Source organism: Terrapene carolina, unplaced genomic scaffold (genome assembly GCF_002925995.2).
Source record: "Terrapene carolina triunguis isolate 2854851 unplaced genomic scaffold, T_m_triunguis-2.0 Scaffold508, whole genome shotgun sequence".
Classification (NCBI taxonomy): domain Eukaryota; kingdom Metazoa; phylum Chordata; order Testudines; family Emydidae; genus Terrapene; species Terrapene triunguis.
This window is the reverse complement of record NW_020664859.1, coordinates 1259765-1277861: the sequence shown is the minus strand read 5'-3', so window position 1 is coordinate 1277861 and position 18097 is coordinate 1259765. Positions and strand designations below refer to the sequence as shown.

Genomic DNA, 18097 nt, shown 5'->3' with positions numbered 1-18097 from the left:
CTTTCCTGCAGCTCAACCATATGCTGGAGCATATCAGTTTGATGCTCCAGCAGTCGGAGCATCGACTCTTGCCTTCTGTCAGCAATCTGACGTCACCTATCCTCTTCAGCCCGCCACTTACTCTCTTCAGCCCACGATTCAGCCCACCACCTCTCCTTGCGTTCATATTGTGCTTTTCTGCATTCTGACATTGTCTGCTCCATGCATTCTGCTGTGCTCTGTCAGCGTGGGAGGACATCTGGAGCTCCGAGAACATGTCATCCCGAGTGTGCTTTTTTTGCCTTCTAATCTTCACTAGCCTCTGCGAAGGAGAAACATTTGCAGCTGGTGGAGGAAAAGGGAGAGGTGGTAGTTAAAAAGACACATTTTAGAGAACAATAGGTACACTCTTTCACGTTAAACCTTGCTGTTCACATTACACAGCACATGTGCTTTCGTTACAAGGTTGCATTTTTCCTCTTATATTGAGGGCCTGCTGGTTTGGTGTGAGAGATCACTCACGCAGTGCCAGGCAACAGAATTCAGCTTGCAGGCAGCCATGGTAAGCCACAGTCTTTTGGCTTCTTTAACCTTCATAACATGTGGGAATGGTTTCAAACAGCAGCGCCCTCATTTAAAATGGGTTGGCAATTTAAAAGGAGGGGCTGCGGTTTCCGGGTTAACGTGCAGCACAAACCCAACTAACCCACCCCCCCCCCCACACACACACACAATTCTCTGGGATGATCACTTCACCCCTCCCCCCACCGCGTGGCTAACAGCGGGGAACATTTCTGTTCAGCCGAGCAGGAACGGGCACCTCTGAATGTCCCCTTAATAAAATCACCCTATTTCAACTAGGTGACCGTGAATGATATCACTCTCCTGAGGATAACAAAGAGAGATAAGGAATGGATGTTGTCTGCATGCCAGCAAACACCAGGACCATACGCTGCCATGCTTTGTTATGCAATGATTCCAGACTATGTGCTACTGGCCTGGCGTGGTAAAGTGTCCTACCATGGCAGACGGGATAAGGCAGCCCTCCCCAGAAACCTTTTGCAAAGGCTTTGGCAGTATATCCAGGAGAGCTTTCTGGAGATGTCCCTGGAGGATTTCCGCTCCATCCCCATACACGTTAACAGACTTTTCCAGTAGCTGTACTGGCCGCGAATGCCAGGGCAAATTAATCATTAAACACGCTTGCTTTTAAACCATGTGTAATATTTACAAAGGTACACTCACCAGAGGTCCCTTGTCCGCCCTCAAGGCACGCCTTGGGTGGGTTCGGGGGTTACTGCCTCCAGGTCCAGGGTGAAAAACATATCCTGGCTGTTGGGGAAACCGGTTTCTCCGCTTCCTTGCTGTGAGCTATCAATGTCTTCATCATCATCTTCCTTGTCCCCAAAACCCACTTCCGTGTTGCGTGATTTTCCATTGACAGAGTCAAAGCACAGGGTTGTGGTAGTGGTGGCTGCACCCCCTAGCATGGAATGCAGCTCAGCGTAGAAGTGGCATGTCTGCGGCTCTGCCCCGGACCTTCCGTTTGCCTCTCTGGTTTTGTGGTAGGCTTGCCTTAGTTCCTTAATTTTCACGCGGCATTGCTGTGCGTCCCTGTTATGGCCTCTGTCCTTCATGCCCTTTGAGACTTTTTCTAATGTTTTGGCATTTCATTTACTGCAACGGAGTTCAGCTAGCACGGATTCGTCTCCCCATAGGGCGAGCAGATCCCGTACCTCCCGTTCGGTCCATGCTGGAGCTCTTTTGCGATCCTGGGACTCCATCATGGTTACCTGTGCTGATGAGCTCTGCGTGGTCACCTGTGCTCTCCACGCTGGGCAAACAGGAAATGAAATTCAAAATTTCGCGAGCCTTTTCCTGTCTACCTGGCCAGTGCATCTGAGTTGAGAGTGCTGTCCAGAGCGGTCACAATGGAGCACTCTGGGATAGCTCCCGGAGGCCAATACCGTTGAATTGCGTTCACACTACCCAAATTCGACCCGGAAAGGCCAATTTCAGCGCCAATCCCCTCGTCGGAGGTGGAGTAAAGAAATCAATTTAAAGAGCCCTTTAAGTCGAAAAAAAGGGCTTCGTCGTGTGGACGGGTCCAGGCTTAAATCGAGGTAACGCTGCTAAATTCGACCTAAAATCATAGTGTAGACCAGGCCTAGGTAATATTATCCTCAGAAATACTGATTTCATCTTATTATTGAAGAGTACTTTGAAGAGCTACTTGTGATTTTTTATAACCATTCTGACAAGCACACACCATTCCACATGCAAAACAGGAGTTGCTTAATTATTTAGGGAGATGTCAAAATGTGGCAAGATAAGAACAGGCAGCTCTGTGTGATGGCTTCTTCGCTGCGGATGGCATGCTGTGGGACTGGATCCAGCAAAATGATTTTCTGTGCCGCACAAAGCAGTGGAAGCCCAAAGTGGTGAACTTTTTAAGGTTATGGGAGTGCGACTCTTCCAGGAATGGCTTTTTCACATACTTCCCCGTCATACCACAAATTACAGCAGCTATCTTTCAGAGCAAGGCTTTGCAGTGGCTTCCTTCATTACTCACCAACACTGTTCCTGGTGTCAGGAGATCAGAGTTGTTAGGGAGTTCATGAAATACCTTACTCTCCACAGAGGGCCTAATCTGAGTCTGTTACAGAGACTCAGCCAAACACCAGACATCCTCAAAGTTCCAGAATCCAAAAGCTACAAGACCACTTCTGCCCTCCCCACATGAATCTCTGTGAAAACTTCTCCACTGGGCTTGCTAAGAGGCAGCAAAGAGGCCAGATATTCAAGAACCAGTCAATGGGATGATCAGTGTGTTGCTAGAGGAGAACAGTCTAGAAGAAGATTTTTACAAAATCAACCTGATACATAAAGGCTAGAAAGCCCCTGTTCTGTGGAAACATCCTTTTTTTTCTGCTGCCCTAGTTCCCATTAGCTGTGACTGTTGCAGGTTATGGTTGTTTACAACCACATGTTCTGGCTTTAGTAGCCTATAGGGACCTTATTATTTACGTTATCTATTGTGATGTATTAAATAACTTCAACTGGTTTCTGTGCCACCAGCCCAAATGAGAAATGGCTGTAGGACAAAAAAGCTTTTAGGTACTTTTAGAAATTGGCATCTCTTTGCTAGTATGCTTGGGGGTGGGGAGGGGGACGCATAGTTTAATTTGATGGGATCTCTGGATATAATGGAGCAGCCAATAAATAATGGCTTTCATTTGTTATGCTGCAGATGCGGTGTGAAACTCACAGAGCAGATCAATTATCTACTCTACTCCATTGATTCTGCTGATAATGCATCCACACTAATATTATATCAAAATATATATGATCCGCTTACAGTTCTTACTATAGAAAATATTTTGATTTTATGTAGTGCCTATATTAGGTGGCTAAAATTTTTCCTATCATAAGGAGTTAGAGGTTGGAAGAGCAGTGACTAGGCACATGCTCCACAGAGCCATGCAAACAGGTTCTGATGAGATGGGAATTGTTAGCCAGGACACTGAGGATACTAGCCACTCTCTGGCTCCCATTCGTGGTCTTTGCAGCCTGGCATCACAGCCAAATGTTGTTTTGCAGGACAAAGGAAGCCATCCCCTGAGGGCCACACTGCAATATCAGGATTGAGTCCTAAATCTGGAGTCCCATTGTGGGACATAGGGCAGATCAAAGAGGGTCGGAGGGTGCTGTGAAAGTGACATAGCCTTCTGGGGAAGAACACTGATTACACTGGTCTACAATTTTTGAGAAGTCGTCTGCTTCAGAGATAAAATGTGCTATTTATTATGTATTTTGATGTGCTGAATTCAAATATGACAATTAAAACAACTGATTGGCTACTGTTTCTAAGATATTTACGTTTTTACATTTGATGTCTATGTATATTGTGTAGATAGTAGAGTTTTAATCGTAAATTGTAAACCTAGGTCTTCATGTGTTTATGGTTGCTTTACATGATGATATTTCACCTGTCCTGTTTATGTAACACTTTAAAAATCTGCAAAAGGGTTATAGAAATAAAATTTATTATGAAACAAAAGGCAAAAAACTATTATGTACATAGTTTAGTCCTATACAGTGTCTACTCGGCGCTTCTTGGCTTGTCTCTTGTATTCATTAAATGGAGCATCTCTTGTCACTGTCCAGCAATAGTCTGCAAGCATTGATGGGCTCCATTTGCCCTGATAGCGTTTCTCCATTGTTGCAATGTCCTGGTGAAATCGCTCGCTGTGCTCGTCGCTCACTGCTCCGCAGTTCAGTGGAAAAAAATCTAGATGAGAGTGCAAAAAATGTATCTTTAGTGACATGTTGTAACCAAGGCTTTTGTATGCCTTGAGGAGGTTTTCCACCAACAACCTGTAGTTGTCTGCCTTGTTGTTTCCGAGAAAATTTATTGCCACTAACTGGAAGGCTTTCCATGCCGTCTTTTCCTTGCCACGCAGTGCATGGTCAAATGCATCATCTCGAAGAAGTTCACGAATCTGAGGACCAACAAAGACACCTTCCTTTATCTTAGCTTCACTGAACCTTGGAAATTTTCCACGGAGGTACTTGAAAGCTGCTTGTGTTTTGTCAATGGCCTTGACAAAGTTCTTCATCAGACCCAGCTTGATGTGTAAGGGTGGTAACAAAATCTTCCTTGATTCAAAAAAATGGTGGATGCTGAACACTTTTCCTCCCAGGCTCCAATGACTGTCGGAGTGGCCAGTCTTTCTTGATGTAGTGGGAATCTCTTGCACGACTATCCCATTCGCAGAGAAAACAGCAGTACTTTGTGTATCCAGTCGGCAGACCAAGCAAGAGAGCAACAACCTTCAAATCGCCACAAAGCTGCCACTGATGTTGGTCATAGTTTATGCACCTCAAAAGTTGTTTCATGTTGTCATAGGTTTCCTTCCTATGGACTGCATGACCAACTGGAATTGATGGCAAAACATTGCCATTATGCAGTAAAACAGCTTTAAGACTCGTCTTCGATGAATCAATGAACAGTCTCCACTCATCTGGATCGTGAACGATGTTGAGGGCTGCCATCACACCATCGATGTTGTTGCAGGCTACAAGATCACCTTCCATGAAGAAGAATGGGACAAGATCCTTTTGACGGTCACGGAACATGGAAACCCTAACATCACCTGCCAGGAGATTCCACTGCTGTAGTCTGGAGCCCAACAGCTCTGCCTTACTCTTGGCTAGTTCCAAATCCCTGACAAGGTCATTCAGTTCACCTTGTGTTATGAGGTGTGGTTCAGAGGAGGAGGATGGGAGAAAATGTGGGTCCTGTGACATTGATGGTTCAGGACCAGAAGTTTCATCCTCTTCCTCTTCCTCATCTGACTCAAGTGAGAATGATTCTGGTGCATCAGGAACCGGCAGTCCTTCTCCGTGGGGTACTGGGCGTATAGCTGATGGAATGTTTGGATAATGCACAGTCCACTTTTTCTTCTTTGACACACCTTTCCCAACTGGAGGCACCATGCAGAAGTAACAATTGCTGGTATGATCTGTTGGCTCTCTCCAAATCATTGGCACTGCAAAAGGCATAGATTTCCTTTTCCTGTTCAACCACTGGCGAAGATTTGTTGCACAAGTGTTGCAGCATATGTGTGGGGCCCATCTCTTGTCCTGATCTCCAATTTTGCAGCCAAAATAAAGGTGATAGGCTTTCTTAACCATAGTGGTTATACTGCGCTTTTGTGATGCAAAAGTCACTTCACCACAAACATAGCAGAAGTTATCTGCACTGTTCACACAAGTACGAGGCATCTCTGCTCACTTTGGCTAAACAGAAATGTGTCCCTTTGCAAAATTAAACACTGACAAATAAGAGAGCACGACACTGTATGATTTCTAGAGCTGATATAGGGCAATTTGTTCAGCAGAGTGATGTAAGCTTCGTTATGATTGCATCATCCATGACTTCTAGGAATAACATGATGCAATTCATATCATGTATGACACAATACCAGCTTCAGATTGCATCATTCATTGTTTTGCCTAAAAAGCAAGTACTGTCCAAACCCAGTCATAGATTTATTCATAGATCCAGTCAAAGATGTATTTTAGTCATTTCTGGTTTAAATTGAGATCCCTTCCCTTTATAACTCACTTATCCTCCGCCATTCCCAAGTCAAGGGTCGTATATACTGACCGAATAGCATATCTTGAAAACTAGAGCCAATCAACAATTTTAACCGTCATTTTCGTTCTCTGTGACCCAGAATTACTAAAGTTTGATGACATTTATTTCAGAAGCATTTTGGCTGTAGAGCAGTGATTACAGCACAGGAAAGCATTGCCTATGAGCTGGGTGAGGGTGATGTCCACAAGTTGAGGGCCACATGTGGTGTTTTCACTGTGTGAGGCATAGAGCTCTCATTAGGAAGTAGAGAATAATTAGTTATTAGGTATAGCATTTTGAAAATCACTTCACATCCTACACTGTTTTATTTCGTTCATGTGCCAAATCTTCATGTATAACAACACATACAAATACAAAACAATGTAAACAAACACAAACCCTAAGAAGAGAATGCAGGCTTTGCCAAAGGCATTGGCATGAACACCAGGCAAGGATACTAAAGGAAAAGAGAGCTCATTCTACTCTCAGGAGGTGGGAAAACTTCCCTGTGAGAGGTCCCAGTGAGTGATAGCACATACAGCTGAGAGGTAGCAGAAGTTGGTAGTCAGACATGAGTGAGTGCTCTTATGTTAGCTTCAAATCTAACATGGACATAGCACATGCCAAAGAATGTTTAAGGTGAACTACAGAGTTTAAAAAAAGTCCCTGATCAATAACAGGCTGTCTGTAAACAAATAATTCTGCAGTTTAAAATACGAGCAGCAGGGCACACACATTTCATGTGTGCTGTAGCCTCCTGTCTGTGGACATGAGCAGTGCATCAGCAGCCTGCTCATGAACTCTCTGGTGCGATTTGCTGCCATCAGCACAGCTCATTAATTTTAAATTGCATTAAAAAAATATTTTTAAGCAATCGTGGGGGTTTTAGTCACTGCATTTTCCCAGGGTTTCTACTCCATTTGGACAAGGAAAGCAGACTGATCAGTTTCTCCTTTATAGTGCATTTCAAGTGAGCTTGCTTTGATTCCCATGCACTAGCCAAGTGCTGGTGCATTTGGGTCCCCACACTAGAAGGGAACATTTAAGTATTGAACATGTTTTTTGTGGAAGCCTTTAAAAAGCAAACATTCAAACACTGCTATTTAATAGTCACAGGAACTACAGTATTATGGAGCTAGGGTGGAGAGGTCTTGTCTGTCGGTAAAATGCCTTACCTAGATGTTGTAACTATCCCCAAACCAAGTGTAAGTGGGGGAATGGTCCCGCTATTGTGGGGAGCTTTTCTGGCTCCTGCAATATCCCAGTGGAATTGGCTAGTGAAAGGATCTGAGTCCTCTCTCCCACTACCTTTACCCAGAGCCCTGCCTGACTTTGAGAGCTCCCCTTCCACTCTCCTGTGCAGCAGAATCCTCGGAACCCCGACAAGGCTAGGCCCAAGGTTCCTGGGAGGCTGAACCGCCAATCTTGTCGTGGTCACGTAGGACGGGGGCTAGGGTGTCCCCACTCTGGGGTGCTGTCTCCTACTTCCCTGGCCTAGTGCGCACTACATTAAGTTCAAACCAAATGTAATTTATTAAACAGAATCTGTAAGAAAAATAAGTATAAAATGGAAAAGGGTAAAGGAAATAAGGAATCCTCCCTTATGGACACAGGGAACACCACAAACAGCCATCTCAGGGATGTAAGGAAAGTTCACAGACTGTTCCTCACCTGTCTTAGGCCTCCCTCTCAGGACTTGGCTGCACTGCGGTGATATTGTGGGTCAGACGCCTGCTCTGGCAGTAGCCACACGCCCTCAGGCGCTAGGTGCCAGGGACCCTTCTCCCCAGTACTGGCCCCTCCTCCCGTCGGCTTCACATTGGCTTCCCTCCTCCCTCTCCTCCCCCCGCCCCGGCAAGCTTTCAAGGCCCTCTTGTCTGGCAACGTCTCCTTCCACTCGGCCCTCTGTCAAGGGTCCCACTTCACTCTCTCCAGTCCCTCACTGCGCTCAACAGTAGTGTTAGTTGTGGCATGTCGGGCTTCTGCCATCCAGCCTTTGGCCCCACAGCTCCCCACTGTAGCTCAGCCCTGACTCACCATAGGCACGGATGATCTGTGCTTCCCCAGCTCCCTAGCTCTGCCTCTTCTGGCTCAGTGCTGTTGCCCTGCCTCCAGCCCAGCTCTGTCTCCAGCCCCACTCTGCCTTCTGGGCTGTTTCTCTGGCCCCTCTGATGCTGGCTGCTGCTCTGCCTCCAACTCAGTTCGGGCTGCTGCTGTCCCCTTAGCTCTGCCCTATCCTGGCTGCACCCGACACAGAGGAGGGGACTCGGGCTCCTGACTCTCTCATTGGCTTGCCCACCCTGTCAATCAGGCTAACCTGGAGCGTTGGCCTCTCCCCATTGGCCCTGGGGACTGTCAACTCAAGATCTTCATTTCTCTTTAGCTCTTCTCCTTTCTTTTGGTATTGGGAGAGGGCCAACCAAAAAAAAAAACCACCTCACTAAATTTCAGTAAGGGGCCAACACAAGCATTATAAACCCAGGAAATATAGAGCTAAGGTTCAATTTAAAAGAAATCTAAACATGCCTATGATCTCGAAATGCACCAAAGTAACCCAAACAACCTTAACTGTCCCCTGTAGTGAAACTATTTCAATGTTTATAGTCCCAGAGTAACTTAAACTGATTTTTAAAAACATTATATAGTCTTCTCCCCCCCTTCATGTCACTACAATGTTGTTAAGGTTTTTTGGATGCTCTAGTCATGCATTTTCAGGCCTTGAGCTGTTTGGATTTCTTTGAAGTTCAGTCTTATTTCTTGGGTTTATAGTGGTTGGTTTTGGAATAATTACAACGTCCATGCAATGTAGTTACGCTAAAATATTGACATGTATGCTCCACCGTTAATCAATCTTAATTTAGACTTTCCCTGGGAATTTCTTTGCTTGTTGGGTTTTTTCAAATTATTAAAGTATTATACATGAACATTAAACAAGAAACCTGAAGAGAATAGAAATATGTAATATTAACTTTGAATCATTTTTTTTAAATTTTAGCTCATACAGCTAGACACACCCAGACACTCTGGTTGCCAGTGTTCTGGCCAGTTAAGATGAGTTTATGGCAGTTTTGTATCTCCAGAGCCAAACAAAGTAGCTGGTGCGTGCACTTCGCTGGTGCCCCTGTCTCCTGACTTCCATGTTACCCTGCACGCAGTTTCCTCTCACTTCTGCACCCCATACATTCCCCTGTTCACAAACCCTAGTTTTCCTCTGCTCATTGAGTAGATCTGGTAGATAGTTTTTGAAAATACCTGTTTTAGGATTAATGATCATGTTTGTTGTTTTTAAAAAGTTCAAATATATCCCTCAACAGAGGGTGAACAATAAAATCTTCTCTCTGATGAACTCATGAAGAATTGCCATCTTTCAGAATGGCTGCCATATCTTATCAGTTGAGACTGAGGCCACAGGCTGTACACGGTTAAGATGTCCTCTTTACAAACGGACACTGCCTTGGGAGTGAAGCCAAGCTACTTTCAGGGAAAATAGCGGCCTTCTTTATTTTTGGAAAGTAGAGAAAGGAGCACTGTGAGGAGCAGCTGAAGGCAGGCAGTGAGCCATCTTTGCTAAGGGCAGCCTGTACCTTCAGCCCCATGAAGAGCAATAGGAGATGGCAGCTACTTTGGAAGAGGGCAGTTCAGCTAAAGGAGAAACTTTCAGTTATGAAGAATAAGAATATGTTGTTATGAAGTAGAATTAATTACCATTAATTCTAAAATATTTCTTCCACAGTACCTTATGTACAAGATTTCAGTGAGTATTTACTCTATGGGAAGTCTGCATTGTTAAGACTAGTAGGGACAAAAATAGGTATGACACTAGGCACTAAATTTCTTGAAGGTTCTATTTAACAATTTAATTATAACTCAAACTAATGGATTTTCTGGTATATTCCCAAAAATCATTTTATACTTTTTTTTTTTTTAAGTACTTTAATTTTGGAAGGATTCACTGTATTTGTCACATATAACAGGTTGAATCCCTCCTTGAAGTGTAAAACTTACCTCACTATTAACTCTGGAGCTATGACCATCATGTTCATAATTAGGTTTGGCAAACTCTCTCCACCCTCTCAAAGACTGAAGTGTGCAATGATGTGAAGCTGACAGTTCTGTTATCTTGTGCTAAGGCATTTCAGCTGTTTTAGGAGTTCCCTATTCAGCTTCTTTTAGCTGACCTGTTTTTATAGAACTTTGTTTTAACAATCACACTGTCTCAGAGCAGGTAGAATATGGATAGAGGAGAATGGAAATCATGATGTGGGCTAGTTCTGCACTTTCTTAAACCCTTGCTAAGGTGAAGAGGCAACTAGATGTTGATTACAAATCATTTAATGGACTGCAGCCATAGAGGCCTTGTTGGTGCATTAGCCTGTGTTAATCCGCCCCAGTTCCTGCCTGCCTAAGCCCCATTCATTAAGTCATAGAAAAGATGTGGAAGGGAAAAAAGATTTTTGTCTAATAAAATGCTATTTAATTTAGAAAAAAAATAGTGGATTATTCTCTTGGTGTGGTATTTAAAATTGACACACTAACTAGGATGATATCATTTGCATATTTAGATGTCTTGCATTGAATTTTAATTTAATTTGATATAATATACTCAGACATTAAGCTTCTTTAGTCCTGTATTTCACTCAAGCCCAGATAATGCAGCTATGCTAATGGATAGGATGCTTCCTGATTTTCAAATTAAATTAATAAACTAGTAAATTAAATGAAGGAAACATTGTTTAGCACAAAGATTTAGCAAATCTGAAACTAAAAGAAATTCCATGACAGCTTAATTCTAGTTTGGGCTTGTTACACTGAAGATAGAGGCAGGCTCTGGAAGCTCTTTAAAATATGAATTAATTAGGCATGACATCACCCGTGGAGGTTGAATTATATGGATTTAAGAAGTGTTACACCGAGGCACAAAGAGGTTATAGACTTGCCCAAAAATGACTTAATGAGCAAGTGGTAGAGCCAAGAATACAGCCAGAAATTCTCACACCCAGCCCCCTGTTCTAGCCACATATACCATATCCTCTTGCATCTCAGCCATGATAATCTAGCTTTATATTGTCATTTCTATGTAAAAACAGGACATATACAATATAGTCAAACTTACTCATTTTAGTGTCAAGCTTAAACAGATACAGAAGATGGGAAGGGCTGAGGTCCTCTAATCTTTCCACACTCCACAGTCTCCAGAAATAGATTGCGTGGGAAATGCCTACCTAATGGCAGTGGCCATGTTTTTCTGCTGTAGAGACTTTGCTACTTTAGGGTGGACTTTTGCATAAGCTAAGTAATGCAGATGCATATTTTTCTGCATCCGTAATAGAAGCTAAATACAGAGTTTGAAGTTATTTTAATCTGTGACACCCAACAAAGCAGATATTGTTCCTTGCTGTTACGTTTTTGGTTCTTTTGATGACTGTGTTCACCAGAGTAGCTCACTCATCTTTGCTTTAAAAATTGAAACAGAACCTTACTCCAAATGCAGATGAATAGGATTTCAGTGGGTTTCCACCATATAGCTCACCTTTGAAATGTTTTCTTCCTCCTTTTAGGATATGAATTCAGTGTTTAAGACTGTGCTAGACTTGACATATCCAATAACCTCCATGTTCTCTGGAGCCTCATTTAACAGTGGCATCAGCAACATCTTCAAAGACAAACAGATTGAGGTAACTTGCTAATTTGCTATAGTGTAATAAATGTTCTCCTCCTGTTGAACTGTAATAGAAAGGTCTGTTTTTTCTATGCTCGTAATAGTTTAGGTATTCTGGCCTGATGTACAGCCTACTGTAACTATTAACTTAACATTGCACCAGCCTCGGAGGGAGGAGTCAGGGCCATGGCACAACCCAGCAGTGAGTGACTCCTTTTGGTGTTCTGGGGATTAGCTCTGCCCAGTTCAGTGCCCCCTTCCTTCTCTTCCACCGTCTGCAGCTCTCCTCCCATTCACAGCTTCGCAACACAGCTGCTTTGTGACTCAGCCCTCCAGCCAGGTCACACTGTAATTCCCCTCCCAGTGGGGAGTCCTTCAAAGTCTTTCTGCTCATGTGCGTCAGGCAGTCCTCCTCATGCCCACAGCCTTGACCCTGTCACTCCTGCAATGACCCAAACAGTCTTCTAGTTCGCTGCCCCAAGCAGTCCTACTCTGCAGTGGTTGGTAGGAGAACTCAGGCCTGCCCTCTACTCTGGGTTACAGTCCAGGGCCTTGTAACAAGTGGTTGAGGTCTGCAGGGCACCCACCTTACTGCTCTAGCCCCTGGACTACTTCCTACTGTGTTTCTCCAGGCCGCCTAGTCAGATCTCTCTAAGGCCTACTAGGTCTCAGGGGTTCCTTCCCCCCTCCAAGGAGAGAGGCTACAGACTTCCTCCCTGCTGCCCCCTTATGCTTTTGCCAGCCTCCTGGCTTTATAGAAGCCCCTAGCTGATCCCTCACAGGTGTCCTCCTTTCTAATCAAGGCTCTCCAGCCTAATTCCACCTCATTTGCTGCTTAACTGGCTGATTGGGCCTGCCTCGCCTAATTCAGCTCTCTCAGGTTCGGTGTGGGGAGTACATCTGACCACAAACCTAAATGGTTTTTCACTATTGTCTTTCTAGTCCAGTTGGTAATTCTTTTAAACTAGTCTCTCTTCTGGAAGAAGAGTTTGTATAACCCTTTGAGATGCATTCCACAGAAAGGGCTTAAAAAAGTGCAGTGAACATTTTAAAATGTGCATTGACTTTTTAAGAATGAACACATTGAATGTTAAATAAACCCATTTCTGCTCTCTGTATTGTAGGTCAGGACCTTTTTTGTAATTTTTAGGCACTGTGTAGGATGCCTGTGAAACTACTGACATGTGAAATGTCACCTCATCCTCCACTGTCACCGTCATAAAGCACATGATTAAAAACTCTCCTCCCAGCTACCCCAATCAGGGGAGCATTTGTCTAGCTCTGGGGTCGTATCCCATTTTGCTCTACTGTAATCCATATACCTGCGTGTTTGTCAGAGATGCTTCTCTGAACATGAGCTCCCAGTGCAACGCCTTGGCCAAAGGGCTAATACAATCCTTAGATGTATAAATGGGAATCTCGAATAGGAGTAGGGAGGTCATATAACCTCTGTTTTTTGGCACTGGTGCAGCCACTACTGGAGTACTGTGTCCACAATTCAAGAAGGATGTTGATATATTGGAGAGGGTTCAGAGAAGAGCCACAAGAATGATTAAAGGAATGGAAAACCCGCCCTATAGTGATAGATTTAAGGAGTTCAATCTGCTTAGCTTAACGAAGAGGTTAAGGGTGACTTGATCACAGTCTATATGTACCTACGTGGGAAACAAAAATTTGCTAACAGGCTCTTAGATCTAGCAAAGAAAGGTACAACACAGTCCAATGGCTGGAAGTTGAAGCTGGACAAGTTCAGACTAGAAATAAAACATATATTTTAAAAATGAGGTTAATTAATCATTAGAACAACTTACCAAGGGGCATGGTGGATTCTCCATCAATGGCGATTTGTAAATCAAGACTGGATGATTTTCTAAAAGATCTGCTCTAGTTCAAACAGGGATTAATTCAGAGAAGTCATGTGACCTGTGTTATACAAGAGGCCAGATTAGATGATCTCAATGGTCCCTTCTGGCTTTGGAATCTGTGAATCTATTTGGAATCCTCTTGGTATCAGACTATGTTTAATAAACAGCTTTTTTTAAATGTACTGCATCATCTGGAATATTCACTTGGGTTTCTATGCTGAGTTGGGAACTGAATCACCTTGGGTGGTTTTAAACAGTGTTTACAGTAATGTGTTGCCACCCAGAGTGTATGGGGCCGTGAATAAACAGGTGTTTAACGATTAAATGATAATGCTCTTTGGGGCTGGAACTGCCTTTATTTTTGTGTATTATACAGGCACCAAGTATTTGCTGGTTCTTAATAATAGTTCATAAATCACGTTGATATTATTGTGATCTAGCTTAGTGGGATCTCATCTGATTCTAAGCTTGGTTTAAACATAGGAAAATATGTAATATTCAGTGAGAGGAATGAAACAGTTGGAACAGCTAGAGAGCTTGTTACTGCAAGGTGCTGAGTGTTTTGGAGGCACCTTTTGCTCCCAGTAAAGTCAGTGAGCGTTGACAGCACCCAGCACCTCTTAGAAGCCCTTTGTGCATTGCAGCATTCAGTCCCAAAGAGAATTGTTGAATGGAGCTTTGAAGAGAAATGGATGATGGAATGAATGGGGGAAAATATACTTGGATCTGGGGTGAAGTCCTGGCTCTATTGAAGTCATTGGCAAAGCTCCCATTGACTTCAGTGGGGTGAGGATTTCACTGCGGTGTGCTATGTCAGTATTACATGCAGTTGTGATGTAGCATGTCTCTTGCATACAGGGTGTCATTAGAAAATGTCACATTTTAGAGTCTCCATCTCTGCTCTGATTTCCTGGGCCTTCCTGTGTTGAAGAAAAGAAAATGTTTTATGTAAGGGAAAAAACAAATCTAAAGCATGAGCTTGTGTATCTTTAGCTGAGCCTAGTGTTGTAGGCCAAGTCCTGGACTCATTTCTCAGAGTCTGAAGAAGTATCGATGTCGGAGGTGGTAAGACTTCCACCAAAAAGTGAGGAAGAAAACCCCCCCTTCCCCCGTCCCCAGCAAGTTACACCATATACATCAGCTGTCACCACCTCAGAAATAGACACTGATGCAAAATGGAAAGTTATAGACCCCAGCTACCCCATTATCACTGTTATACCTGTCCTACAGACAGACACAAATTAACTTTGCCAGCACTTGTTCATGACTCATGCCAGTAAAGACATTGAGACTGAAAAATGAGTATCTGTAGGGATGTCTCCTAAAAGTAACAGTGAGACTTGCACTAAGGAGGACTCCCACTGGGCAAACCCTCGTCTTACAGGATTATTTCAAAGCATCCCCAAAGTTTCCAATATAATTTTGTTTGCCCTTTAAAAACTCACTTCTACTTGGCATTCACATTTTCTCCTCTGTAATTGTGTAAGATGGGTTTTGCTGTCAAGAGTGCTAATGCTGGAGATTAATTAACTCCAAAAGGAGTAAGTATGGCTTTTACAAACATAGGTTCTGGATCTGCTATATCCTATATTGTATATTGAGAATCTCAAACACCTTATTTTCCTGGAAATACTATTTCACTAGTGTTAGGAAAAGAGAACATAGCTTTTCATCCCAGTTGGTTATACATTAAGTGTTTGCTTTAGAGCCAGATTTTTAGCCACCCACACAGGGCTGGCATTTTCATCTCTGTGTGCAGGCATTTATGCGTGTATGTCCCTGTGTTAAAATTGCTTGTCAGCTTACATCCAGGGTTACTGATGACTGTAAAACTGACACTTCCTATATTGCAGGATCTGTGGATTCCTTATTTCACTATCACGACTGACATTACTGCGTCAGCCATGAGGGTCCACACAGATGGTAAGTGTGTCCAGTCTTCTGCAGGAAGGGGTGTGTCTCTGAGCTTGCAGTGATGTTTGAATGCCAGCCTTTCTGTATAGTTTCATTCCTTTCCATCCCTTTACTTTTCCTTCCTCCTTCTCAGTGCTACCTGCTGAACACCAGGATCCACAGTTGCACACAGATAACAAGAAGCTATAGCACCTGGAGGAATTGAAATAGGCGAGATGATTCACTGCATGGAGTGTAAATTAGTTTATGGACACCAGTGTGTTCATAAAAACATGCATGGAATACAAAAACTGCCCCATAAATCAAAATTAATTGTAAAAATCATGGATTTAAATAAAAGCCCTCATGAATCTAGCTGTTCTCCCCAGGAAGAGACATGGGGTCAGATGCTTATTTACAATAAGGCCCCTTTATTGCTCTGGCACTATATAGGGATCTTTATAACTTTAAGGCTGTCGTACATTGCCAAATCAGTGTAAAAGGGTCTTAGTGTAAATGAGCCCATTGGTTTGTTGACTATTTTTGCTTATGCAATATTAGTTTCACCTCTGTTTGGCTCCAGATTATTGTCCTTTTCTGTGGTTTTTCACAAAACCATTTAAAAATATGGCTGAGTTCTCCCTGCTTCTTTTAAACTGGGCTGTTGGAGAACTTGCCTCTTAGTAGGGAAGTGACAAACTTGCAAGTATGCTACACCAAGCTGGAGTGTTCCAAGACAATAGATTAAAATTTAGCCGCTACTCACAGCACAGTGTTCATTTTCTATACCGGGCAGGTGATTTTCTCTTTGAAAGAAAATAGTGACAAGTTTTGCACGCTACCAGCCATTGCACCATATGACTTTGATCACTTCTGTTTTTCTCAGTAAAACATACCCATCTGATTCCCATGTCTTCCTTCTAAACATGTGCAATAGCAAAGGGATAAGAGGAAGCTGGGAGCTTTCCCTTTTAGTTCTCTCATTCATCATTCCCTTGCAGTCTCCTCTTCTAGGGGATCATAAATGGGCTCTTCAAGTGCTTCCTATTCATTGAGATGTAATGAGTTACCACTTGACATTAATGATCTTATGGTCAAATTTTGTTCAGCACCAGCGGCCTTATTTTGGTGGAGTAGTTTGTGGAGAGGCCTTTAATACTATAGAGCAGCCTATCTCTGAAATACCAGTTAAGAAGACACCTTGTAAAATCAATAGGCAGCCACTTATCAGTGCCAGCTCCTGCCGGCACATCTTTCTGCTTTCCTCCTCCCCCACCAGTGTGTCTGTTTTGTTAATTCAGCTACATCCTGCATGGCATTTGAGAACACAGATTCCTTTTTCCAGGAATAAGTTTTAAAATAAACCCCCCCAAACACATCCACCTCAAGCATTAGTCAGTCTTCAGTATTTTATTGACGAGATCCCAAAAGCCAATCTTTTCCCCATCTAGAGATCCCAAGTAAACCTATAACCAGAAGTAGTGAAGAGCAAATGTCCTACCAGCATTGACCTCTGATAGACAAAAGAAACACTGTTACAAATCCATAGAACCATTAATGAAAGATTCTAGATGCAAAATTCTCTAGACTCAGTTTGACCAGCAAGATTTGAAGTCTGATGTGCTAAGGGCTAACTATTGAGCGCTGAGCTTGTGGAGGGAACATTGCAACTCCAATTTAACATTAATATAATGAAACTTTACCCCTTGGTGTGAGAGTGACATTTGTACTTGGCTTATTTGAAAATGCAATTTGCAGCAAACCTGAATAGGGAAGAAATTATAAGGGGGAGAAAATAACTAAATAGGAGCTTTAAAGCAGTACATTTTGTAGGAAGCAGATCCAATCAATTCCTGCCTGATTAAATCTCTCTGCTTCTAACCAGTCATAATTGCCTTCATTTCAGTACTATTAACAGAAATAATTGGCACCATTCAGGGAAGATTTGAGGGTATGTCTACAGTGCAGTGTGTGCCCACATTCTGGCTCACCCACAGGCAGGCACAAGTTAGCTAAGCTTCCACACAGCAAGTCGCACATGCCCCGTACCCATGTCCATGTTGGCGTTGCAGTTACATGTGTTTAGTGCTAGGATTCTGGGCGTGTATCTCAGCGTTCTTAGTATCTTACCAACTGGAACTGCTCTAGGAATTGGTTTGTGGTGTATTGTGGGAGAACTTGTCTTCTCTTCCTGGCTCCCCATGCAGAAGTGGTTGTAGCCTGCCATGTTTAGCTGAGACACTTCTGGCTCTGCACATTACTCACACCTAAGGCATGGATCCAGTGACTGAGCTGCTCCAGCTTGGAGGTGAATCATTTATCCAGCAGGGCAGTCATTCAGCAACACTGGATGGCATTTGGGGAGCATTTTCTGAAATGCAGAAGGCGGCTGGACTTAGAGGGTCATTCACAGCAGACTGGACAAACCTGATGAATACTGCAATTATTGAGGATTCAACATATGTAGATTGGTGCTTCCGGTGCAAAAGAACTGCACAGTGTGATGGGGACACATAGTCATGCAGACCTGGGATGACCAGCAGTGGCTCCAGAACTTCT

The 18097-nt window shown here is 43.3% G+C and overlaps 1 protein-coding gene across 2 annotated transcripts in view; it reads left to right on the top strand.

Annotated features, from left to right (window-relative positions):
* PNPLA7 (patatin like phospholipase domain containing 7) overlaps positions 1–18097 on the top strand; it is a 130852-nt gene that overhangs the window by 67124 nt on the left and 45631 nt on the right. For both annotated transcript variants that reach the window (XM_026658720.1, XM_026658719.1), the window contains 2 exons: positions 11680–11796; positions 15499–15568. In XM_026658720.1, the coding sequence (XP_026514505.1) occupies positions 11680–11796; positions 15499–15568 (187 nt within the window). The remainder of the gene's footprint in view (positions 1–11679; positions 11797–15498; positions 15569–18097) is intronic.